This window comes from Marmota monax, unplaced genomic scaffold (genome assembly GCF_021218885.2).
Source record: "Marmota monax isolate L192 unplaced genomic scaffold, Marmota_monax_Labrador192_F-V1.1 WCK01_AAM20220418_F8-fsc00320, whole genome shotgun sequence".
Taxonomy (NCBI): domain Eukaryota; kingdom Metazoa; phylum Chordata; class Mammalia; order Rodentia; family Sciuridae; genus Marmota; species Marmota monax.
In genome coordinates, this window is record NW_026694783.1 from 927,520 (window position 1) to 955,206 (window position 27,687).

Here is a 27,687-nt window from a genome sequence, read left to right on the forward strand (position 1 = left end):
CTGAGCTGCTGACGACTTCCATGCTCTCCACAGCTTCCAGATGGCCACTGTGGAACTTTTTAGCCCTTGTGTCACATAAGCCAATCTAATGAGCCTCCTTTTACCAACAGATGTTCTAGGGGTTCTGTTTTCCTGGAGAACCCTAACGTAGGGTCTATCCTTAGTAAAATCCCCATGGTGGGAGCATGGTATATAGTGTAAGGTGACAAGCACCCCCGCCCCTTCCCCCCAAGCCAACAAAAAAACAACTGTGCCCATGGAAAGATCACCTATACGCTCTGGGTACTGAGTTCCCTGTTTCTCTACTTCTCTCACATGTTCAGAAACTACCCAAGTAGTGTTAGTGGATAAACTGTCAAGTGAAACAAGCCAGGTATAGAATACGAATATCAAATGGTTTTCACTCATTTGTTGAAGCTAAAAATTCTGATTACATAGAAGTAGATAGAATGACAGAGGTTGCTTGAGGCTAGGAAGGGTAGAAAAATGGGGGCTTTGGAGAGGGTGATAATGGGTACCAAAATACCATGGGTGGAGAGGGGAGTAGTTCCAATGTTCTATGGCATAGTGAAAACAGTCTATAACAATTATACGTAACAAAATAACTAGAGGAAACTCTGAAGGATCCCAGCACACAGAAATAATATTTGAGGAGACGGAAAGGCTAATTAATTACTTCAACTTGACTATCATACATCATGACCAATTATATGAGATACATGTGTCAAATTAGAATACTGTATTCCTAGTAAGTACAAATAATATTGTCAACTAAAAAAATAACCTATGTGTTAAGTATTGGTGGAAAGAAAAGTGGATAGGAGGCAGTTAAATGCAATGAAAAAATTGGGGAGAAAAGAATAAGGAATCATGAATTTGGAGTCTAACTCATCTTTGGCACAGATGCTAAGCTGCGGAAGGATGAAGGTATAGGTAGGGAGTTGAACAGAATCATGAAGTACTGGAAGTACTACCTTTCTTAGATCATGACCCTGGCTCTGTGAGGTTTTCCTGCATCAAAGGCCCCTGTCTGAGACCTCTGACAAGGACTCTGCAGCATTCAGGGTGTTGACAGCCTCAACGAGGCAGAAATTAGGCTGGCTGAGGACAGCTGCCCAAGACAAAGACTTCACATACAAAAGTGGGAAAAGTCAGACTTAGGTTTATCCCTATGACTCCTTCCCCAGTGGTTTTCGGGCCCCGACCTTCTCCAACACCACTAGTCATTTTATGCCTGCTTTGTGCCATTTTCACAATTCTCTCATGTGTTGAAGCTGAAATGGATTTAATGGGTAGGGGAAAGGAGATTCACTGTTTTTTCTGAGGTTGCATTTGACAGGCCTCTAGGCCAAAGTGTTCTTTTCAGACTGAGATACTAAGCAGTGCAAAAAGAAGGGCAGGAGAAGCTTCACTTGTCTGGATCAAGACTCTCTTCTCAGCTCTATTCCTGAGGCTGTCTCTTGAGGGCATGAATTACCTGAAGGTGTTTCCTTCTCCCAGACACCCTGTTCTATTTCCTTTGTATCTCCTTAATCCAGACAGTCTTTCCTTCTGTAAAGAAAACATCTGGTGAAGGAGAAAGAAACCTAGATATAGAGGAAAAGAATAAAATGGCAAAGAGACCAGAATATTTATCATTATGCAAACAGTTACACAAACTGAGATCAAATAACTTTCCCAAATAAGTTGTGCATCCTCTATTACAGGTACCATATCAGAGTAACACATCTAGGAGAACAAATTTAGAATTAGAAAAAGCACTATCCCAAAGCTCCCCAAATCCCCCCCCCCCTTTTTTTTGGTATTGACATTGAACCGAGGGATGCTTAACCACATCCTCAGTCCTTTTTGAGATAGTGTTTTGCTAGTTGCTGAGGCTGGCCTTGAACTTGCAATCCTCCTACATTAGCCTCCTGAGTCACTGGAATTATAGGTGTGCACTATGATGCCTGGCCCAATTCTTTTCTAAGATACTCATGACAGTCAGTCTGGACCAATATCTTTTTTTTTTTTAATATTTATTTTTTAGTTGTAGTTGGATACAATATCTTTAATTTATTTATTTATTTTTACGTGGTGCTGAGGATGGAACCCAGGGCCTTGACCGTGCTAGGCGAGCCTCTACCACTGAGCCACAACTCCAGCCCCTGGGCCAATATCTTGATAGCTGGCTGCTAACTACTGGATCTGGTGCAGGGCCTACTGTTAAGGCACCTGCTGTGCTGAGGAGGAAAGTGGGGACTGTGAATGAAGAACAGCAGTCTTGCTTCTAGGGAAGTAATATCTGATAAGGGTGGTCAAGGAAGATGTATTTCATCACTTTATATTCAACTTGTCAGAACTACTAGTTTAATAATTAGTGAAATAACCATTCTAAAAGTAATATGTCCTAATTTCTTTTCTCTATATCATAAGTACTTCCAATATTGTTGGCACTAATTATTGCTACTATTAATCTATTGTAGTAAAACTCTTATGCTACTGCTTAAATTGTGCAAGCACATAAAACCTTCTCTATTTAAAGTTTTTGTAAGGAGTTGTGACTGAAGGATTCAGTAAGAATCTAAGTACAAAGATGGATTTTCTGTATAATTATAGCCATTGGGGGGTCAGCTTGGCAGCTTCTGATTTTGGATAGAGTAAAATAGTTCAAAGAATGCTAATGGAGATCTTGAGAAATAAATATTAGTTATTGACTTAACAGAATGAATTTCATATAGCCTCTTCAGACTATATCAAAAAGTTCCCAAAATAAACAGTTCACTTATTTGTTAACTGTTTAGAGAACAGAATAAGTTCTTAGAATCAGGCCTTGGTCCACAGACCTGAAAGATTTCTAGAAAAGTAGTAAGAAAAAATTTAGTATGTAATCAAAAGACAATAATTGCTCAATTGATTCTCCCCTTCATATATTTTTAAATCTATCTCTTGGCATCCAAAAGTGTTCATATGTCTATCTCATGGGTGTGTGCTCTGGATATATACATAAGTCAGAAACTGCTTCTGAGTGTCTGTCCCACTGAGGAGGGCAGAATGAAGAACATGGCAGGAGAGGACTTGGCTGTGGATTAAATAGCAATACCAGAAAACAACATATTTCCCTCCTGAATCGGGGAACATATTATCAGGACCACAAAAGGATACATGTAAGTTGGGATGCCTCTTGCAGCCAGATGTTTCCGAATAAGTCGCTCAGTACCATACCAGTTAAAATCCCTGGTGGCATGACCGATGCGTGGAAGATGAACACTTGCTATTAATAAAAAAAAAAAGATCATGATGTCTTTACTCATCAAAAATGGGTTGATGGGTATACGATATACAGAGAAGAAAATAACCATTGACTGTCCACCCAAAATACACAAATACAGTGTGAAAAATATGCTGGCGAGGGGATTATAATAGGGAAAAATTAAGTTGTTCTGCTGAACATAAAGATCCACAGGCTCTTGAAAATAAGCAGGCATAATGGAAGTAGAATATGATTAATGGTGAAATCAAAGATTCCCCAATAATCCATGAAATTCAACAAACACCAAGACACACTAGGTTTAGAAACAAAATTAAATTTCTTTGGCAGAGAGTCACGGCATACTGTGAGTCTCTAAGGGGAAGTATAATAAACGGCTTTTCCCAATTGCGTATGACCAAATTTCTTCATCTCTAATCTTCTGCTTCCCCACTGTAAAATCATGATAAAAACGAGATAACAAATACAAAACCAACCTGGAAAGGAAAACGGGTCACACACAGACAAGATGAAGTGGTCATCACTCTGTGCTCTACCTTTGCCATGCAAACCGAGTGTGGTCTGGACATTCCTCATCTCCCCCTCAAAACAACACCACATGTCTGGAAAAAGAAGGTCCTCTCCTGATCTCAGATGGAAGAGCTTACCTTTCTTTTTCTTTGCTGCTAAAAATATCTTCTTGAGGCCCTCTTCTAGGGCAGCCATCTTAATGCCAGACAGGACATTGGAGCGATCACGGTGCTGAGCCACTACCAAGGCTAACTAGAAAGAACAACCATTAGATGGATGACATGAGACAGTTCCACTGTCAACTCAGTGACCTGCCCATGGAGGGGACATAGCCTTTTATGGACCACTTAGGCTTTGGCTCCATCCCCCCCAGCCCTTTTTTTGGTTACAGAGATTGAACCCAGGGGTGCTTAACCACTAAGCTGCATCCCCAGTCTTTTTTTTTATTTTTCATTTTGAGACAGGGTCTTGTTAAGTTGTTTAGGGCCTCACTAAATTGCTGAGGTTAGCTTTGAACTTGTGATCCTCCTGCCTCGGCCTCCTGAGCTGCTGGGATTACAGGCGTGCGTCACTGCACCAGGTGGCTCCATCTCTTTTGTATGCTCTGCTTGCACAGCAATGTGTGATTATGTACCCAGCATAACTTGTTTTTGTGGTAACGGGAATTTCTTCCTCTTTTCATGATATGTTAAAAACTAGAATCTAAAACTTATACTTTCTAAATGTTCTCATAGGTAAAGAAAAATTAGATAGGATTTTAGAGGTTCCCACGATCCAGTCCTCTGACACTAGAGTTAGGCTGCCTGCTTGTCCCGGGAACTATTTCTGTCTAGACAATCTCTATGAAAACAGATGCCAAAGATCTCCCACCTCCTCCTTGCTGGGAGCAATTAGCCAAGTAGGTATGACAATTTCCTTGCCAGCGTACCCCATGTTGCAGTGACATTGAATGTAGGTGACCTTGCTCAAGGACCAAGGTGGATTAGGGCGTTCCCGGTTTAGGTTCCAGGTTTAAGGTTTAAGATTATTCCTGCTGGGAATAGGGCGTATCCTGCTGCCTGAGTTCCCCTTGAGTTCTCACGGGATTCAGACAGTATTCTTTGGGAGATAGAAGCCCAGTGGAGGTGGATTTGGGCAGAGAACGTGGATTTCCCCAGAACGTGATTGTAGACGGCTGGTGTGAGTTCGGGAATAAAGAGTTGTTGTTTGAATCTACAAGCTGTGTGGTGGCTCGTGATTTTGTGCCCAGCCAGACTGCGGCACTCCTAATGGGGGGAAGCTGGAGAGTTCAGGGAGCTTCTGGAGCCAATGTCAGTCACGACAGTCACGTCCCAGACACAACGTTCCACACTGTGAACAGTTTCCTGAGTAACTATATTCTGAAATTCTCATGCATGGACATTATGTTGTCCACCCTCTGCCTTTTTTTCTTATTTTAGAAATTCCTGAATGAACCAATAAACTGGAAACCACTTTGTTGCTAGTCACACACACCACCAATATGAAGAGAATGAACCTCTTTCAGCCTGGTTTCTAAATTTCTTAAGTGTAAGTTTTGGTTCAGAATTTGGATGTGGACTCAGGTCTTGGAGAAAACTGTCGGTGTGGTAAGTAAATTCACTACAGGTATTCCAAATGACAGACAAGCAAGCAAGAGATACTTAAGGTGCAAAAGGAGGATTCTGATGTTAAGCAGAGAAGTGCTGTACTGGTTCCTTTCCTCTGCCTGTGGCTGGCCAGGAAACACAATCTTTTACAGAAACTTTCATATAATAAATGATGAAACCCCCCCAGTTTTGAGACATATTTTCTTACTATTCAGTAAACGTTCACTGAGTATTTCCTAGGAGCCAATACTATGTGGAATACTAAGGATAAAAAAGTCCCTACACACAAAGGGGCCTGGAGTCTAGGCCAGGGGATGATAAGGAAGCAGGACAGCGCTCAGGGACTGTGATACTCAGAAGGCTGGGGGATGGCGAAGTGGAGTGTGGGGGCCAACCTGCTTGTTATGGGATGGACCCTGCTCCCCCAAATTCATGTTTTGAATTTGGGGTACTCCCAGTACCCCAGAATGTAACTACACTTGGACAAAAGCCTTAAAAAGATTTATACTGACAGTAGAATGAATTGCAGATAATTTTCCTATGTTCATATATGAACACATAACCAGTCTAACTCCACACCATGGACAACCACAAGAATGGGCAGTTACAGGGCTGGGGATGTGGCTCAAGCGGTAGTGCGCTCGCCTGGCATGCGTGTGGCCCAGGTTCGATCCTCAGCACCACATACAAACAAAGATGTTGTGTCCGCCGAAAAACTAAAAAATAAATATTAAAATTCTCTCTCTCTTCAAAAAAAAAAAAAAAAGAGTGGGCAATTACACTCCATGTATGTATGACATGTCAAATACATTCTGTCATGTAAAATAAAAACAATTATTGGGAGCCAAATGTTAGTTCTGATTAAGAGATGTATTTTTGTTTTTAAACTTACCAGATCTTGCCCTGTGTTTCTTGACTCTTTATCATCAATAGGAAATAAAAGGACACCTCCCAAACTCAAGTCTGAGATTAAAAAAAGAAAAAAGAACAAGAGAAAGAACACTGAGCCTCACATGGGCCACTGAAGGAGAATTACTCCGAACCCTACTGTGCCTGCTCTTCCAAATCCAGTTAGGTCTAGGACTTCACCTCTGCCAGTCTTTCATAGCCTTTTCTCACTCCCCTGTTCTCCTGACCTCAGTCACCGCCTGAGCCAGGTTCTCATCTGCTTCCCTCCTGAATTTTTCATGTTCTGCTAACTCAGTATTCCCCAAACGTCACCAGCCAAGTGCCCTACAGGCAACGGGGAGGGAAAGCGAGTGCTAGAGGCATCCCTGGGTAGGGAGCTGGGGAGGACTTCTATGAGCCTGAAATGCCTTTGGAAGTCTTAGTGTTTGTCTCACATCATTCAAATTCTGCATTCTGCTACGTCTAGTCCTATTGCATGTTTTCCTACCCCATACAAATCAAATCAAACTGACATTCTAGGCAGATGTGCTCATTTAATTCTGGGCTCTACATAATCCAGTTTAAACTTTTTGTTTAAACTAAAAAGGTAGATATCTTGCACACCCCAATCTTTTAATTCTAAAATACTGGCTCTGCTACATCATTTTCTTTTTAATTTTTTTTTTCTAGGTGACAATGGACCTTTATTTATTTATATGCAGTGCTGAGAATCGAACCCAGTGCCTCACATATGCTAGGCAAGTGCTCCACCACTGAGCCCCAGCCCCAGCCCTGCTATGCCATTCTTCTGATCAGGTTTCCTGTATGTCTAGCCGTGATCCACTGGATGTGGTCCTACTTAAAACGTATCCCCTAGACAAGCCATGTATGGTCTTCTATGATGTGGCCAACCCTCCCTTTACAACTGAACTCTGCTGTTCCTTGGCCTAAGCCTGGCCCATGCGTGTGGACTGTGCAATGACTTGGGAACAGTAAATATTATAGGGATACCAAAAAGAATGTGACTGTTAGGCATCTCTTGCCATTCTATCCACCTATTCAAATTCAACCCATCTTCCCAGACCCCAGATAACTCTTGCCATTCCAGGAAGCCTTGGTCCAGTTCCACCTACTCTGATCTAGGCTATTTAAATCCTTCTTCATGGGGCTGGAGCTGTAGCTCAGTGGTAGAGCTTGCCTAGCATGCATGAGGCACTGGGTTCAATCCACAGCACCACATAAAAATAAAAAAATAAAGTAAAGGCATTCTGTCCATCTACAACTACAAAAAAAAAAAAAAAAGATTAAAAAAATATAAATCCTTCTTTAGAAAAGAGTGTACACCTTCCAACTCCATTTTCTTACTGACCACTTTTACCTTAAATCTATACAACCAGGTGACACTCCTCACATTCCTCAAAGTGCTCCAAGGTCATGTGGCTGATCATGGGTTGAATCCAGTGGCCTTTTCCCAATTCTTTTTTTTTTTTTTTATTGGTTGTTCAAAACATTACAAAGCTCTTGACATATCATATTTCATACATTAGATTCAAGTGGGTTATGAACTCCCATTTTTACCCTGTATACTAATTCAGAGTCTGACACTGTAAACCACTTTGCCTTCTTAATATTCTCTCTTCCCTTACAAAGGTTGAGCAGCATCCCTAATCCAGAAATCCCAAATCCTCCCAAATCCCAAATTTTTAACAGTGATATGATGCCACAAGTGGAAAAATTCCACATTAGACCTCATGTAATGCACAGTGCACTAAAAATAATGTATGAAACTACCTTCAGGCTATATCCATTAGATTTATGTGAAATATAAGTGAATTTTGTGTTTAGACCTGATCCCATTCCCAAGGTATCTCATTAAGGTATACAAAATATCCAGTTTTTAAAAAAATCTGAAATACTTCAGTTTAAATAAGCAAAACCTTTACTTCAAAACCTTTACTTCTCAAGGTTCTCTTATTTTTCTGAAAATTCTTACTGTCTCCTCTTAGCTCCAAAAGTTTTCCATGTACTGTTCTCTGGCCTCTCATTTCTCCAACACGATTTCTAACAGGGACCTCAGTCTGTACCTCTGGCTCTGACCTCTCCCGGGTTCTCTGCATCTTTTTGCTTTTGTTTTGAATCCTGCCAAGTCAAGATCTAGATCTGGGTTGGCTGTTTCAACACACACACCAAACCCTTCTTTCAGCAATGTGTTTTACACCCTTATGTTTCTCTCTACTTTAGAGAACTGGGCAAAAGAATTAGGAAGAACCAGTCTCTAAGATATCTGGAGGGCCCTTCTTTGTTGGACAAGGTCCCGTGACTGCTCAACCGCAGAAAATAACCTCAGTGATCATCTTACTCTTCCTGACATGTTGCAACCTTGACACGTAAAAGGAGGTGGTCTTTTCCCTTCTGTGTGACAAAGGACAATACGTCTTAGTCTTCTAAGTTCTCCTAGTCCCAAACAGCCTTATTTCTGTCTCCAGGGAGTGTTGTACCCAGGCTCTGCTGACCTCATAATCCACCTAGCACCAAACCTGACCCACCACCTACCAGTTTTAATAGTGTGTTGCATTTCTCTCCTATAGCTCTCTGACATTTTTATGGGATATTCCCTTATGAAGATGGCATGAGTTGGATGAAATAATCTTTATTCTAATACTTGAAGATGCAGCAATTGACATTTTTCAAAATACCTACACATTCATTATCTTCACTGTAGTCCCACGGGGTAGGTGTGACAAAGTATATACCTTACAGATGAGAAAACAGGCAGAGAGATGATAGAATTCCGATCCCAATGGGCTCTCGTAAGTCTTCTCGAGGGCTAGCTAACCCCAATACCGTCCTGAGTGTCTTTTCCTGTCTTATTCCATTGTTCTGTTTCTTACCTTTCATCTTTCCTGCCAGCTCATATATTTTTTTTGGCTCAGCTGATCGTGCTTCCAGAGCCGTGAATAAGCCACCTCTGCCCCAGCGGCCAGAGTCATCTGACGGAAGAAAGAAAATTTTCATCTGTAAGAGGCAAAGTCAAGCCCACAATTTAGAAAAACAAAATCACACAAGATAGGCTTGTAGAAGAATGATTTTTTCAAAGGGAAGGAAGGAACGATATATCAGATCTCCTAAGAGAATCATAGTTGGATTCCCAAATATGTTCAGGTTTCTGAAAGATACGCCTGGTCATCATAACAGAAAGGCAGCTCATAACACCACATGTGTTATGAAGAAGCAGAAATCTCTGGTGTGTCTATGACTCTGGAGGGTGGAGAGTGGACGGACACAGCAGTGACAAGCACTGTTGATACCACAGCATACAACTCCCATTTTACAAGCAAGGAAGAGAAAAAGTTAAATGACTCATTCAAGCTCACATTAATGTAGCTGGTCGGCACCTGGTATTTATACTCATTCATAACACAACTGCTTATTTACCTGTATCACACGTCAGACATCATTCCAGGTACTGGGGTAATACAGTGAACACACATGCACACACACAGTCCTCTTCCATTAAGCTTATGTTCTAATGCAATGAGACAGTCAAAGACGTACGTTAATACATCAGGAGGGGATAAAGGTAAGTGGTGTAGAAAGAGGACAGAGTGACAGAGGCAACATACAGACTGTTTTATAAGCAGACATTTGAACAATGCTTGATGGGATTATTTGGGAAAATAGGGTTCCTGGCAGAGGATACAGAACATGCAAAGGTTGTCAGGGGAACACACAGGGAGTTTCTCAGAGAATACAGTTTTCTTCTAAAATGCAGCTTTGTTTCACCCTCTTAAAAAACTTGTGCAGAGGATGAGACAGATATTGTCCCATTAACATACATTAGGAGGCTGACACTCAGGGAGAGTGGGTAACTCAACCAGGTAAACCAAAGAGCCAAGAGTCAAATCCACGCCCGCTGATTCTACAAGCCATGCTTTCTTGGCCACATGACACTGCACTGGGACCAGCCCTTAAGCCATGACTGTGCCTCATCCTCTCCCTTTCTTGGCACCATGAAGATGAGGCACGCTCCCTGTCCCACACCACTTCTCGTACCTACACAATGCACAATGAAGGCGTCCTCGGCCTGGGCCTGAGGGTGTGTGACGTCACCGCTGACATACTTGATGGAGGCTGGGTCTGGGTCTTCGCAGCCCAGCTCGGCAGCACCCCTGTCTTCCTCATCCTCGAGGTCTTCAGGCTCACTCTCCTCAGAGGGCAGGCAGAAGGACTGGTAGTTGTTGGACTTCCACCAAGCCATCCTTCAATAGGCCAGAGAGAAGAGAAAAGTAAGCTCTCTTTTGAGCACATTTTGCACTGCTATTCCCAAACAATAACTGCCAAGTAAAATGCAATTACAAACTCACCGATTGAAGTTTTCTGCTCAATTGTAAATAAACAAGTTTTAGTGATTAGCCCAACTATCTCTTGATTACACTTCAATAATGAGCAGCCACCAAATGTCCCTGTTTTTAAGAACATGACTAAAAGGGACTGTTCAAATAAACAATTCCTTGTCAACCATAATAAAATCTTTAAAATTTCTTGTTTCTCTGCTTTAGGTACTCAAGGCTTCTCACTAAAGTAGACTCAAGGTTAAAGCTGAATCTTTGAAAAAGTGTTCTGTGGAGTCAGGTGTGGTGGTGCACACCTGTGATCCCAGCTACTCCGGAAGCTGAGGCAAGAGGATCCCAAGTTAGAGGCCAGCTGGACAACTTAGTGAGAGCTGGCTCAAAATAAAAAATAAAAAGAACTGGGGAAGTAGATCGTGGTAGAGTGTCCCAGGTTCAATCCCTAATCCAAAAAAAAAAAAAAAAAGTATTCTCTTACCAACAGGAACTACCAGGTTGATACTTTTTTGAATTTTTAAGTGATGTTCAATTGTGGAATCCTTTGCCAACTGTGACCCTCAGCTTGGTTAGTAACACAGACATACTTTTTTTCCATCAAATATATACTAAGGGCTTGGGGATATGGCTCAAGCAGTAGCGCGCTCGCCTGGCATGCACGAGGCGCTGGGCTCGATCCTCAGCACCACATAAAATAAAGATGTTGTGTCCACCGAAAACTAAAAAATAAATATTAAAAAATCTCTCTCTCTTAAAAAAAAATATTAAATTTCCCATATGAATATCCTTCCCTTCTCCACAATCTAGTAGAGGAGACGAGACCTACGTCACTGGAAATCACAGTACTTTATGGACATACTTTTTCTTATGTTCAGCTTCTTCCTTTGCCCTCTTCTTTTCCTCTATTAATCTCTTTCTCTTGGCTGCTGCTTCTTGTCTTCTTTTCTGTCTTTCCTCCAGTTCTTCTGGGCTCAGAATCTGCTTCCTTTTGGTGGACCCCTCCACTAGGCCTGGGATAAGAACCTGTAGGAAAGACAAGACCACAGCCAAGAAGATCAGAGACTTCCTATTCCTCTCAAGTCTCCTCCATCCTAAAGTACACTCCACAGAGGTAACTCGCGTAGGATTTCACAGAGCACAGCATCCCTGTGTGGTGGGCAATGGCCGCCAGGTAATCCAATTTAACATTCATATTTTGCATCGCACTGGCACGGCGCGCAAAGCACTAGCATGGCTGGTAGTCATTTTGATTCATCTCGTTAGTAATAAGGTGCTTACTTTTTTCTTTGATTGAAAGCATACACCGTAGGATGGCATTTAAAGTTTAAATAATTTTAACACGAATCTTTCTACAAATGTACAATTCCTTTTAATATAGTATTTTAGCATGATTATCTTAATGATAGCTAAGATTTAGAAAACACATTCTAAGCACAAAATACTGTGAACATTACATGTATCGTTTATGATTGCCATCATCTCTTAATGAAACAGGGTCATGATTATCAACAGCAGGATATGGTATTTTGATGTAACATGGTGATCCCTTTAGGGTGGCTTAGAAGAGGGACAGGCCTACTTTTACCTGTATTAAATTGTACAATATACTCAGCTTATTAATGTTTTTTATACTAGATTTTTACATAGCTTTTTATATAGGGTTCAGTTAATTTGTTATATTTTAACAGACACTTATTTCTTAACAAATCATCCTAAGATATAATTTTTTGGAAGACTTTATGATTTCACACAAATTAACAGCTCTTACACTGCCTTTATTTCGGAGTAACCGGCCTTCTTGACTTGTTTTCTCCAAAAGGGTTTTCTGAAGATTCACCAGTTGTTCAAATGATTTTCTGTCTTCCTTACTGGGCTCTTTAGAATAATCTTTACCTTCGAATAAGTACATATGGCTTTCTAAGAACATAAAACACAAAGTAAGAAATGTTAAGACATTGAAAAACAGGTTAATGCTATTCAAAGCAATAACTAGGTGAATAAGAGAACAGCCCTTACTCTAAAGGGCAAAGACCAGCTTGTGATGAAGGCATTTCATTTCCTGTTGCACTGACACTGATAAGTTTGGGTTCTATACATGTTCACTTTTCAAAGGACAGAGCCTTGGCTTAAAACGCTTTTGGGTCTACCCAAGATGATATGGGAATCTCTGCTGGATCCCTCTACCCTGCTGAGTCTCAAATCACTCATTCATTCCACAACTATTCCCAGTGTAAATCTCACTGACTTTTAAGAACCGCTAATAAAATCTCTACTTTTTAATTCCAAACACACTTTTAATACTTTTTTCCCTTTTTCTATAATATTAAAAGGAACAAGTGGCAATTCTATGAGAAAATGAAAAAAAATCACAAAAAATAATCCCTTGGATTTATAATATTCTTTACAGATCTCACAAAGCATCTTCATGTTTTTTACAACCATCGTGTTATAGCTAACCCCACTTACGAAAGGGGAAACTGAGACTCACACAGGGATTAAATGGTCTTTCTGCTACAAAATGAACATGGCAGGTTTTTCTAATTCTAAGATCAATATGTTCTTTTCAGTAGATTAGTGTGTATGGAAAAGCAGAAAAAAGCTTGCAAATAATCATGGCAAAAACAACAAGAACAATAGTATAATCTTTTTTCTTTCTTTAATTTTTGCAGTGCTGGGGATCAAACCCAGGGACTCACAAATGCTAGGCAAGAACTCTAACACTAAGCGGCACCCCCAGCCGATAGAATACTCTAAAGTAGCACTTCATGCTATCAGAGCAATTTCACATCTAGTATCACATTTGATTTTTGCAGCTGTGTAAAAGAGTAAAGCAGACATTAATAGCACCATTTTACAGATGAAGACACTAAGGCCCAATGAGGCTAGGTGGTCTGCCAAGATCATGAATCAAGTGATAACCAGCCAAGACCAGTAAACACAGATAGGTGGGATAATAATTCAAAAGTGAAATGTATGTAATAGCACATGTTACCAAATAATTTTCACAGCATTATGAAATCAGCTATGTTTTCCCCAGAGAGTATGAAAGCAAAACATTTTCATTCTCAAGAGATCAACTGCTTCACACTTATACCCAAATCTAACCAGCCATAATTCTAATTGGCATTTGCTAATTAAATCAGCAGGGGGCTCTCAAAGAGGCACTCTATCAACAAGTGGAAAAACATAAAGAGCTGAGAAGTTTCAATTATGATCAACATGTAGTATCATACTGCATGAAATTCTCAGCTTACCATATAACTGTGCTTTTTAAAAAACTTGGCATTAAAGATAAAGCAACCTTACTTTATACTTAATTGTGAATGGGCTGCTCTAACTACTCCTCTTTCATATTCATTTGTTATTTTTAACCATGCTTTATGTCTTCACTCTGTTTCGAAGAGGCAGCTGGAGCCCACAGGTCTAGACCCTCATCTGGGTCCTGCCAGAGGAACCATCTACCACAAAGAGAATCAAGACAGTCATCGAAGACAACATTCCAAATTTTAATCCAAGTAGAGAATCCAACAGTTAAACTGTCTGCAAAAATGTAATTTTTTTGTAGGTAGACTGAGATATATAATTATCTTTCTGAAAACACTGCAATTTTATTTTGTTGTAGTAAATAAAGTCAATCTAGATGAGTATAGAAAAGGGTGGAAACTTGGTACTAAGGTAATCAAATACAACTTAAAAATATGACCACACACATCTATTTTTTCTCTCACCCGAAACAGCTAAAGGACAATACACAGATTTCTAAAAAGATATATGAGGCAATGGTAGATGAAACAGTGCACGAATTCTTTGGAAGATAAAAAGTGGATAAGAAGAGAACAACAGATTCAGAAGAGCTGTGGAACCAAAACACTGGTTATCTAGCTGGGGCTGACTGCAGGAACAGAAACCCTTTCAGTCCTCCAAAAACTCAGACGCACAAGCAGAGGCACCACAGTATGGAGGAACTGAGAGGACCCGCACACCAAACACCAGGAGCACCACGAGCCCTCAGCTCCCTGTCTTTCCAATTTAAACCAACAATTTCACTGTAATGGTATAGGACTCGTCTTAGGATATAATGAGTTGTCCAGCGAAATCTTCAAATCTGGCTGTCTGAAAAGCTCCCCCAGCGCAAAAGCTGGCTTGCCAACCAGTGCTGTTGGCATGAGGCCCAAAGGCCACCCACCTGTTCACAACAGAGCTGCCTGTCAGCTTTGGGGCATTTCACCAGCACCCTGATCAGACAGGACACCAGATGTTTCAGGTAAACTGCTAACAAGAACAAGAGACTCCAAAACAAAATTTTTAAAAAGAAGAGGAAGAAGGAAAAGCAAATGGAGGAAAAAGAGATAATACAGTGGGCAGGGTAACACTTTTTGAAAAGATATAATAAATATCCTCCCTGAGATATATTTTAAAAAGCTATAATAAATGTCCTGGGGGAGAATATTATATCCTTGAAATGGGAATAGGATACGATTAAAACAACAAGCTGAGAACAAGAAAGAGTTCTTGAAGAATATAAATGTGATACTATCATAACAAATTTTTAAGATAAAACACAAGAAAAGTCCAAGAACTGTGTTCTGTAAAATAATGCCAGTTGCCTAGATTTTGAATTCTCCATATATTCCATAAAAACCACACCAGTCAACAAGGATAATCAAACCACCCCTAATCTAAGCCTACCGCAAAATTAGGAGTCGGGAACTACTATCAACTTCCACTTGAAGGTAAACAGAGAATGAACATCCCAAACCAGCTGAGCTCTGAAGCCCTCACTGGTCTGGGGAGGCAGACAGAGACTGCACAGGAGCAGGACAGTGGGGCTCTAGCAGTGCCAGACAGATGAAGTTCATCCTCCAGAATGAGGTCACCCCAGGAAGGGAGAGCAATGAGGACGTCTGAGATTGGTAGTTCAGAGCAGGGGCTGCTTAGGAATTCAAAGGAAGGGCTGGAAGGAGACGCAGTCAGACATCTGGGGGCGCTCTGCTCTCGGGTGAGAAAGAGGTAATGCAGACAGCCTTCGACGGTCTATGGCAGGGAGAAAGAGAGAAGCAATGGGAGAAAATTCAGAAGGACAAAACCAAAAGCCTCGCCCAGCCCCTTCCCTTCCAGTAAAGGAAGCACCCTACTGAAGCCACTGTGCTTCTCTGTATTGATGGGAGAAAGAACTCTTTTTCTTGGGCAGGGTGGGGTGGGGTGGGGAGGGAGGTACTGGGGATTGAACTCAGGGGCATGAACCACTGAGCCACATCCCCAGCCCTATTTTGTATTTAATAGAGACAGGTTCTCACTGAGTGCCTCGCTTTGCTGAGGCTGGCTTTGAACTCATGATCCTCAGCTTCTGGAGTCACCGGGATTACAGGTGTGCACCACTGTGCCAGGCTAGAAGGAACTCTTAAGAAGCTCAGTAAGGGTGAAAGATCTATATAATGAAAATTACAGAACCCTAAAGAAAGAAATCAAAAAAGACTTTAGAAGATAGAAAGATCTACCTTGCTCTTGGATAGGCAGAATTAATATTATCAAAATGACCATACTTCCAAAAGCGCTATACAGATTTAATACAATTCCAATCAAAATCCCAATGACATTCCTCATTCCTCATAGAAACAGAAAAAACAATCATGAAATTCATCTGGAAAAATAAGAGACCCAGAATAGCTAAAGCAATCCTTAGCAGGTAGAGTGAAGCAGGGGGCATCACTATACCAGACCTTAAACTATACTACAGAGCAATAGTAACAAAAACAGCATGGTATTGGCACCAAAACAGACTGGTAGACCAATGGTACAGAATAGAGGGCACAGAGACTAACCCACAAAACTACAATTATCTTATAGTAGACAAAGGTACCAAAAACATGCACTAGAGAAAAGATAGCATCTTCAACAAATGGTGCTGGGAGAACTGGAAATCCATATGCAACAAAATGAAATTAAACCCCTATCTCTCACCATGCACAAAACTCAACTCAAAATGGATCAAGGACCTGGGAATAAAACCAGAAACTCTGCGTTTAATACAAGAAAAAGTAGACCCTAATCTCCATCATGTGGGATTAGGCTCCAACTTCCTTAATAAGACTCTTTTGGTGCCAGAATTAAAATCAAGAATCAATAAATGGGATCGACTCAAACTAAAAAGTTTCTTCTCAGCAAAAGAAACAAATCTGTGAGGTGAATAGAGAGCCTACATCTTGGGAGCAAATCTTTACCCCTCACACATCAGATAGAGCACTAATCTCTAGGGTATATAAAGAACCTCAAAAGCTAAACACCAAAAAAACAAATAACCCAATCAATAAATGGGCCAAGGACCTGAACAGACACTTCCCAGAAGATAATATACAATCAGTCAACAAATACATGAAAAAAATGTTCATCATTACTAGCAATTAGAGAAATGCAAATCAAAACCACTCTAAGTGTTGGCGAGGATGTGGGAGAAAAAGGCACACTCATACACTGCTGATAGGACTGCAAATTGGTGCAGCCAATATGGAAAGCAGTATGGACATTACTTGGAAAATTGGGAATGGAACCACCATCTGACCCAGCTGTCCCTCTCCTCAATCTATACCCAAAGGACTTAAAAACAATATACTACAGGACACAGCTGCATCAATGTTTATAGCAGCACAAGTCACAATAGCTAAACTGTGGAACCAACTTAGATGCCCTTCAATAGATGAATGGATTAAAAACTGTGGTGTATATGTGTGTGTGTATGTATACACACACACACACACACACACACACACACACACACAAATGGAATATTACTCAGCAATAAAAGAAAATAAAATCATGGCATTTGCAGGTAAATGGATGGAGTTAGAAAAGATAATGCTAAGTTAGCCAATCCCCAAAAACCAAATGCCGAATGTTTTCTTTGATATAAGGAGGCTGATTCATAGTGGGATAGAGAGTGGGAGATGGGAGGAACAACAAGCTCTAGATAGGGCAGAGGGGTTGGAGGGGAAGGGAGGAGGCATGAGGTTATTAATGATGGTGGAATGTGATAATTATTATCCAAAGTACAGGTATGAATACACGAACTGGGTGTGAATATACTGTGTATACAATCAGAGATATGAAAAATTGTGTTCTATATGTATAATAAGAATTATAATGCATTCTGCTGTCATATATGAATAAAAAATTTTTAAAAAGATCAGTAAAAACCCTCTCACACCAGCCCATATTGACTCCCTGTTGCTGATACAGGAGAACAGACATTTTAAAAATAATCATGAGAAAAAGAAAAAACAAAACAAAACCCCTTTCAAGTCTGAAATTCAAATATTTCAGAACAGAAAATGGACAAAAAGATAAATATTGGGGCTAAGGCTATAGTTCAGTGGCAGAGTGCTTGCTCAGCATGTGAGGCACTGGGCTCGATCCTTAACCACCACATTAAAAAAATAAAATAAGGGCATGCTATCTATCTACAACTAAAAAAAAAAAAAAAAAAAAAAGATATTGACCAAATTTGGGAAAAAAGAAAAAGGAAGACAAAATGATCTCCTACACCTCATGGGTCTTTTTTTTTTTTTTAATATTTATTTTTTTAGTTGAAGTTGGATACAATGCCTTTATTTTTACTTCTGTTTTTATGTTATTTGTGCTGAGGATCGAACCCAGGCCCTTGCACGTGCGAGGTGAGTGCTCTACCGCTGAGCCACTACCCCAGCCCCCCACCTCATGGGTCTTAAAAGACCTAAAGCACATGACATAGTCAGTATTGTTGATGAACACAATAAATGTCCATAAATATTAGTTGCAATTTAAAAAACATTCTACTATTGAGAAGAGGAATCACTGTGCAAAGCACCATCATAAAGATAGCAGGTTTCACCAAATAAACTCCAGAGAAGATGTCTGCGTCAAGGGAGAAAAGGTTCAAATTTAATCCTTGAGACTGACAGGACCATAGACATTAATATCATCACTTGGATTCAAAGTCCAGCTTCAAGGGAACAATGATTACTCTGGCAGTTCTTGGACCAGGAAGCCTTAAGAATGTCATCAGATGACTACAGGGCTGGGTAGGAAGGAGAGGTCCCCGGAGCAGGACACAGGACTTCCCGTGGGGACGCATCTCATTCACACCCCAGCTTGAGGTGACGGAGTCATTGGCTCACCTAACCCCAACTCACTTCCTTCCTCCTGCTCTCTGATCCCTCCTCCAGCTGCAGGCAGGGCATCAGAGGCCCACTGGCCATTTTCTGTCTCTCCCAGGATGGACTCCAGGTCTACCTCCTCCAGGGTGCTCCCCTCAGAAGACAGCAGTTTATCCAAGCCAAATTTCAGTATGTCACTCAACTTGGATGAAGAAAACGAGAGATCCAGTTAGTTCAAGAAAACACAGCTGAGGATGTGTGACTTGCTAAGTGTCTAACTGACACCAGGTGTTTCTTTCCCCGATGGACTTTCTTCTCTTCCATCACAGATGACACCTGCCAGGCTGTTCTGGAGTTGGATGAGGAATAAGCAGAGAGGTGATAAATGATGATCAGAGATGTTGACTTTGACAATTATTTACAATACCAAAAAAATATTTTGGCCTCCAATTTTTTTGAGGAGTGGGGGCAGATAAAATGATTCCCAGCATCTTCTATAGCACTCTCACCAGCATTTTTTACAGGTACTTCCAGCAGTCCGAGAGAAGTCAGAGACCCTGTTGGCTACCTTCTTACCTCTCCCACTGCCAAACTCTTATAAAGAGAAGGTGCCACTGAATACCTCATCTCACCATGAGCTGCCACCTGTCCTTGCCAAGCCGCTTTGCTACTACAGTGCTTTATGGGACCCACTTTGGCAAAACCATAACCACCCTGATCACCAGACCCAAAAGCCCTTTCTCAATTTCAATCTCCCTGGACAGTCCTGTGGCACTCCCCATCCTGTCCTCTTGCTCCCCCTAGGGGACAGACTCAGCCTACTTCCTAGGGCTACAAGAACCAGAATCTTAGATAGTGTTACCTGGCTTCACTTGCTACTTGCAACTCTCCACCTCCCTAAGTACTATCTCTTAGGAATTCTGAACCAATTGGGAGCCACATCATGGGACTTCATTTTCATTTTGCCCTTTTAGATTTGGTTAGTTATCTCTAGATTGCCTATTCTGTAACTTGGAAACTTTAGCTTGAAAATACCTGAGATGAAAACTATGACAGAAACTAAGCAAAACCATACCTGATATATTTATATTTAACCTTGGTGTACATATATATATAATCAAGCCAAATGGCTTTAGCATTTAGTACCCAAAACAGAAGAAAGCCAAGTATTTATGATGAGGTTCAGTCCATACTGGGACCCTTCCCCCTTCCACTCCTTGGACTAAGTCTCCTGGCTTCCCTCGCTACTGCTCACTCACAACGTGTCTTTAAGGAACTGCCCATTTTTTAAATGGAAACCACTTTATTACAGTAACTAAGAGCATGTAGTTGGAAGTTAAAGAGTGCTCGGATTAGAGTCATGAACCTGATGTTTGGAAAATCTCTTAAGATGGAGGTAAAGACGTCTATCTCATTTTTTTGTTATTCTTCTTCTGAAACAACTGGAAAAAGTGCACGTCACACATGCTTAGCACACAGTAAGCATTCAATAAGTGTTCACCGCATCTTTATCTGTTCTGTTTCTGTTGTGTTCTCCTTGTAAGACAAGGAACCTGCTTTCCTTTTTCAGGACTTCACTGCTCCTATATTGCTTAGATTTATCAAACCAGAACCACGTCTTTTACTATTAGATTCTTTTAATAACTTAAAAAATGTCCTGCTGTATTTTGAGACAAGGCAGTGAATTATCACCCTTGTTCTTGGCAACCATAAATAACTCACAGTTTGGTGGGAAGGAAAGAATCAAGACAGAACCAGAATGTGATTTCTTGCCATGGCTTGGGCAGGAAGTCCCACCGAGGTCCTCTCCAACAGCCAATAGTTTGTACTGGCCCAAGGATCTGGTCCCATGGCAGAGTTTGTGCCTGTGCATTTCACAATGATGCGCTAGCAGCCAATGTCACAGGGAAACCCCTGACTGAATGCCTGGAGCTCCCTCCACTGGGGAAGCGTCGAGCATCTGAGAATTCGTCTCCTCTAACTCCTGATGCCTGTGCCTTCACAACAGCCCATGATGAGCTCCTCTCCCCAGGTCCCGTGAAGAAGTGTATTTAGACCCCTACAGTGTACACGTGCCTCTCCCTCAAGCTTTCACCTTCCATTTGAAATTGCCTCTTCAATAGTGTGAAAATAAAATGCACAGCCTGCCCGGCCACCATGACAGATGAGCATGCGGAAGACTCAAAACAGAAAAGGCCAAAGACTCCACAGTTACTCTCTAAGATAAACAAAAATCAAGCAAACAAACAAAACCTAGGGTTCTAGTACCCCCAAATCTGTGACCCTTTCCTGCAGGTCAATGACTCCCTAACAAAAACAGCACCACCCCTGTCTGCAATGCTGATGTGTAAAGATACAGATGTGAGAAAACTGCCATTTTTTAACTCATGCTTGGGCTAGTTGTGAATCTGACAATTCTGCTTGTAATACTGCGTAATTTTTTTCCTTTCATATACCTCTTGAATTTTTTGTTTGATAAGCTGATCCTTTTAAAAGCCTGGTTTTTCTTGCAAACTTTTCTAATTCCTTTCTCTTCTGAGTTTCCCTCTAACAATAATTTATATTGATTTTTACTACAAACTCTGTTGACTAGAGCCTACATTATTTTCATCTTTCTAATTTCTATCCCTATCTTCCTACTTTCTACTCTCATCTTTCAGGCTTAAAGGCTTAAAGCCATCTTTGAACTTGCTCTCTCTCACTGCCTGCCTCAAAACAAGAGCCAACTCCTGTCATTTCTCTGCAGTTTCCTACAGCAGACCTTCCCACAGCTACTACCTTTTGTCAGACATTTATTACTCTCTTCACGCCTGAATCATGCTAGATACTAGGGGTTGATCTCTCTGCATCTAATCCCTCAAAAGGACCTGGGGTATATTATAATATAGGTTCAATTTTATCTCAAAGGCTGCTGCTAAGCCTCCTACCAAAAGAGAGCTCTCTAGGATATTCTAAGCCAGCATTTGACTCCCATCTAATTTTTCCTTCTTCAAGCAAATTAACTCTAGTGCTTTATCCTATGGCATAATTTTGAATTCCTAATCTTGTTCACTCATCTCTTGAGTATGGAATGAGTACTGTAAGTCACTACTCAAAGGGTCTGGGATTAAGGAGGAGGTATGGAACTAATCATCACTGATTAAAAAAAAAAAAAAGGGAAGAAAAAAAAGAACTTAAACAAATTCTCTCTGAGGTAACTCGTGGCACACTCATCTTTAGAAGCCATGAAGAGATTAGATCCATGATGTTCAGTTACATGCTCAAAGTCATACATCCAATAAGGGATAAGATGTGAATTTCAATCCAAGTTAGATGGTTCAAAGCTCATTCTCTTTATTCTATTTTCTCTGCCTTTAAATGCCACCCTCATTTTTAGCTTGTATGGCACCTTGCATGTAGTTAGGTACTGAGAGGGTAAGAATTAGGCCAATGAAAAAAATGTGTAATTTGCAACAATGGGTGGTTAATGCTGGTCCTTTTTATTTGCATTCTCATCCACAGAGAGTACTGGTTATAAATCATGAGACTCTAAAAAGAACACATTTTACCTGGAGGTCAGTATCAGCCAAAGGTTTCTGGGCTCCCAGAGTAAAATGGCCTCTTTCTATGATCGTGTTGGTGAGCTGCAGTTTGGAGGCTGCTTTCCTATAAACTATTTCTTCCACAGTGTCTCGGCCAATCAGCCGGATCACTTTGACAGCCCTGTACGGGAGTCAAATGAGAACAGTGTTATGAGTCTGCAAAGCTGGGGGAAAAAAGCATGCCAGGAAAATATACCTAAAAGGAAGCAGAACCAAATGCCACATTCAGGGAACAATGAAAAGGACACTGCTCATTGGGACTTGAGCATTTGTTAGAGAAATCTGGCCTCAACTTCTTCCTGAACTTTTCCCCAAAAGAGTAAGAGGAAGGAAGATGAAGTGACCACTATTGGGCCTACATGTGTAGCCAGGATAACGCCTGGCAGGCATGTTACCTCAAGTCAAAGGGTAGCTGAACACAACTTTGTTTCCTCTTTGTGGTACTGGGAACCCAACCCAGGGGAGCTTTACCATGAAGTTATATCCCTAGCCTTAAAAAAAAAGTTTTGAGACAGGGTTTAGGTAAGTTGCAAGGTTGGCTTTAAACTTGATCTTCCTGCTTGAGTGTCCCATGCTGATAATGATTACAGGCATGTGCACCCACTGGCTTTAACTTCATTTTTAAACTGAATTAGGATCTAACGTGAGAAACATGAACTAAATAAATTCTAAGTTTCTTCTAATCATTTTGGAATTTAACTGTTCTTTTCAACAAAGTGAGTCTGAACTGATCATGTGACCACTGATCCCCCAGCATGACTCTACAAGCCAGCAGCACAACGGGGTTCAAACCCAGTGGTCTCTCAACTCCAACGTGGCACTGTTGTCAGGACTACACTGTCCACCTTCCTCCCCAATCCACAGCTGCAAGCCAACAGAGCAGAAAGGTGCCAATGTCTAACTCACTCACTTGTTCTGGCCAATTCGGTGAGCTCTGGCAGCTGCCTGCAAGTCATTTTGAGGATTAAAATCACTGTCAAAAAAAATAACAGTATCTGCTGCTGTTAAGTTCATGCCAACTCCACCTGAAAACGATACAAAAAAGGAGTATGATCAGCAACACACAAATAAGGAACTAGAAAACACACAAGGCAGGACTGGGTCATACTGAAAATCTGTAATCAGTCCAACTGACTGGTTTCATCCTTCAAACTGACATTTCTGCCCCAAAATTCAGGTTTTGACCACCCTACAGTGGTCAAAAGTGCTACCTCACCTTTCATTGCGTGAACTGGGAAAATTTAATTATCAACTATAACAGAATGAGAGGTAAGCAGAAGAAAAGGATGCTTAAGTTAATTGCGTGAAGCCATTTAATATTTGTTTGAAAACCTTGATTGGATTTTGCTTCAAACAGTCTGTGAATAAGGACACAAGTTCTTTCAGAAAACAGCTCCAAAAATAAGAGGTCTGGGGGCTGCAGTTGTAGCTCAGTGACAGAACACAAGTGATAGAACACGTGAGGCACTGGGTTCCTTCCTCATCACCACATACAAATAAACGAAATAAAGGTATCATCTGTTATGGTTTAGATGTGGTGTCCTCCAAAAGCTCACATGTGACACAATGCAAGAAGGTTTGGAGGAGAAATGACTGGGATATGGCTTTAACCTAATGAGTGAATGAATCCCTAATGGGATTAACTGAGTGGTAACTAGGGCAGGTGGGTGTGGCTGGAGGAAGGGGTTCATCGGGCACATGGCTAAGGGGTATATATTTTGTATCAGGACAGTGGAGTCTCTCTCTCTGCTTTCTGATCACGATGTGAGCTGCTGCCCTCAGTCACACTCTCCTGCCATGATGCTGTCTCCCCTGGAGCTCCAAGGAATGGAGTCGGCCTTCTATGGACGAAGACCTCTGAAACCATGAGCCCTCCAATAAACTTTCCTCCTCCACAGCTGGTTCTGGTCACAGAGGTGAAAAAGCTGACTAAAACAGTGCCCATCTACAACTAAAAATATATCTTAAAAAACGAGAGGTCTGCAGTGGGCAGTAAGAAACGCACATGACCACACTTGCAGCTTCAACAAGGTAGGAGGACCTGACGCTAGCTATGAGAAGAGCAGATGATACCTGCCTCTGACTGGAGAAAACCTAAGAGTGTCTTCCTGTACTGGTTTCTGCACTGATCAAAGAAGATGTCGTAAAATCAGTTCAAGACAAGAACACTCAATGCAACAACTCTCTCTGGTCTTTCTCCAATGGTGCAGGAAAAGGCCAAAAGAGCACTTTGGGTTCAGGAATTTAGAGTACTAAGAAGCAAACCACAGGCTTCCTCTTTGATTAATGTGGAAACTGTACAGAACACACTCTAGCCAGGGTCGTTGGAGCTCATTGCTAAAACAAGCCTAAAAGGGCTTGTTCCAAGAACTGAATGAAGGGTTCCTTTCCACAAGGACTACTAACTCCCGGCTGGATGTAAGACAAGCCAGGCAGGAACATTCTCATTGAAGTCTTCCTATAAAATCAAAGTTGGAATAAAGAAATACTAATGACTGAATACGGAGAAAGGCTAAGTTATACCCAATAATAAGAGCTACACTTCTACTTTATTACTGCCAAGCACTGCTCATGGCACTTTACATGCATTGACTCTTTTAACCCTCACAACAACCCTGTGTCCTTGCTAGCACTATTCTCATTTTGCAGATGCTGAAATGGAAACAGCTAGATGAAGGGATTTATTTGAAGTTGCACCACTAGAAGATGAAACAGTCAGGATTCCATCCCATATTCCAGAATCTGAGGTCATTACTCCTGGGACAGAGACAGGGTCTCACAGTGTTGCCCAGGCCGCCCTTGAACTCCTGGGCTCAAGCCATCCTCCTGCCTCAGCCTCCTGAGTAGCTGGGACTGTAGGCATGCACTACTGTGCCGGGCTCCAGAACCTTTTTATCCACTGTATGCTAACTATCGAGGCAGTCATCTCATTTGAAAATCTGTTTGTGTTCCATAAGAATTATCTTTCTCTTGAGTTCATAGTGGCTAGGGCAGCCCTTGTTCACCAAAGATGATATTTTAAGCTGCATTTAGTCATTTGGGACATATTCCTAAGCTATCGCTGCCATCTGCCGGCAATATGTGGTAACAACCTCGTGGAAAGCTGGAAGGAAACATTAAATGAAAATGCGGCACATCTATAGCTACAACATGATGGCACGTATGACAGTCAGTGTGTAGAAAAGGCTAATGTCCAGGACTGCTTCAGCTCCTAGATAATCTACTCTGAGGCCTCCAAGGAGATTAATTTTAGATGTTTCAAACATTTGCTCTCTAAATATGAAAAATAAAATCTTAAACGCATAAATGGAATTCCTCTCCCAACACTGACCATGCCTTTGACCAGATCCTTTGAGCTTCCCCTAAGACTAATCATGAGACAATGGGACTGAATGACAGGGTGTGGTATATGACCTGGGAAGAGACTGGACCAAAGGAATCTGATTGTATCTTATTATTGGCTTTAAGAGAGAGGTAAGACACACACTGGAGAAATGATCTCCAGATACTCAAGGATCATATCTAACACTTCTTTTACAGATCCATATAGTACAAAGCACTTACTAAGTGCTTTCTATATAAGGGTGACCTTTCGTTCCATAAAGACATTAATCTCTCTTTCATCAAGGACACAATTCCTGTTTGTGTTCCTATATCTATTCCATCAGGATTACCATCAAAAAAATAAGATCATAGATTATGAATTCAAAATTAATTTAGGGCTTTTTGATTCAGAATGTAAGAAAAACTCCATTTCCCCAAACTGATTTCAAATTATTTAATACTATGTGAAAGCAACTGGCAAAACACCACAAGTGTCATTTATTTATGATTAAGTCATATGGACAACACCATTATAATTATAAATAGCTGTCAGTTTCACTCTAGTCACATTTTAAACAACAAATCTTTATTAAACTTTATAACACTCTTCCAGAGGTACTCCTGGAGGAAGGGAAACTAGAAAAGAGATTATCTTATTTTCCAAATTCATGGCTGGGAAGAAGAATGAATGAATGTGAATAAAACTTTCCCCAAAATTAAAAACAAAACAAAACAGGACGGTCCCGGTCAGTGGTCTAAGTGGATTAGAATTACTTTCCAACAGGCCCAGGTTTCAGCCTCACTTCTCACGATCACAGCTTCACAGGTTGAACAGAAAAGAGCTCTACATGAGAAGTCCAGTACTAGGCCACGTAAGTGCCTAGATTCAATACTCCTTGGTAAGAACCTCGCCTTTCAGAGAATTAGGGGAAAACGTACCAGTGGTGGGATGACTGTCTGCTTCCTCAACACCCCTGGGCTTACCTGCCCTGGTGCTCAGGAGAAAAACAAAGATGGGCTGCTGTCCAAAGTTCTTGATGGCCAGGTGTCTCTCTTCGCCTCTCACAGAACCGTCCACACGCTCATAGCTGTAGCCTTTACGTAGAGAAGACAACAACCACACACAGGTCCTTACTCTTTGCAAGGACTCTTAGGAAATAAAATAATCGAGTCATTCCTAAGCCAATGCCTATTTGTCCTTTCCACACCCAAGCCTGCCCTACTTTCAATAAAGCCCAAGGGAAAGATCTCAATTGTTTTATAACTTGATCTTGTTTCTTATTTTATGTGGAACTGAGGATTCAAACCAGTGCCTCTCACATGCCAGGTAAGGGCTCTACCACTGAGCCACAACCCCAGTCTGAAAGATCTAAATTTAGGGGAACAATTCATCACTTCACCAAAAAAAAAAAAAAAAAAAAAAAAAAAACACCATAACACACTAGCCTGGGTTTTAAAAACACAGGCAGCCAAAGTCTTTGGCATTTGCAGAGTTAATATTTGGTTTTGATTCTTCCCAGGCCACCCTAAATATCCACACGCTGGCAGTTGCTGCCTGCTGAGACACAATCCTGACTTAGGCAAGCAGTAAGACAAGCACTTGGGAGCCTGCCTGATGACCCAGCACCTGCTTTTCAGTGAAGCTCTAGGGCTCTCCACTTGTCACCACGCATCAGGTCAGGAAGGGGAATTACAATCTCAAGTCATGTTTTGGCACTCGAGATTCCTCAGTGTGCCAGTAGCTGAAGTGTCCAGTTACTGCAGTACTTGGGGGGCATCAAGTGGATCTGAGAGACCACTCTCAACTAAACTTTAAAACAGTTATTTCTGAGGCTGATACTCTCCCACAGGCTCAAAAATCAACCCCTGTTCAAGCTTTGTCCCATTATCCCACATCAATTTTATTATAAATTAAGCAGAGTTCTCAAGTAACTGCCTACATTCCCTATTGTCACAGAAATAATTGCTCTTACCCTCCCCTTGCTTGATTTGTGGGATCTCCATACTATCAATCTTCATTTTCTTACTAATCCTGAATAAGTACACAACTGC

At 41.2% G+C, this 27,687-nt stretch overlaps 1 protein-coding gene across 4 annotated transcripts in view; it reads right to left on the minus strand.

Annotated features, from left to right (window-relative positions):
• Positions 1-394: 394 nt before the first annotated feature.
• Positions 395-27,687, minus strand: part of Chd1l (chromodomain helicase DNA binding protein 1 like) — a 52,380-nt gene continuing 25,087 nt past the window's right edge. For 2 of the 4 annotated variants that reach the window (XM_046425803.2, XM_046425805.2), the window contains 12 exons: positions 26,620-26,730; positions 23,222-23,336; positions 22,279-22,432; positions 18,752-18,932; positions 12,370-12,518; positions 11,461-11,624; positions 10,309-10,514; positions 9,147-9,245; positions 6,260-6,330; positions 3,898-4,012; positions 3,145-3,253; positions 395-2,284 (listed from right to left, as the gene is read on the minus strand). In XM_046425803.2, coding sequence (XP_046281759.1) covers positions 2,206-2,284; positions 3,145-3,253; positions 3,898-4,012; positions 6,260-6,330; positions 9,147-9,245; positions 10,309-10,514; positions 11,461-11,624; positions 12,370-12,518; positions 18,752-18,932; positions 22,279-22,432; positions 23,222-23,336; positions 26,620-26,730 — 1,553 coding nt within the window. In that variant the 3' untranslated portion in view covers positions 395-2,205. Of the gene's footprint in view, positions 2,285-3,144; positions 3,254-3,897; positions 4,013-6,259; positions 6,331-9,146; positions 9,246-10,308; positions 10,515-11,460; positions 11,625-12,369; positions 12,519-18,751; positions 18,933-22,278; positions 22,433-23,221; positions 23,337-26,619; positions 26,731-27,687 lie in introns of those variants that run through there. The other 2 variants (XM_046425804.2, XR_006847540.2) reach the window with 2 other exon arrangements.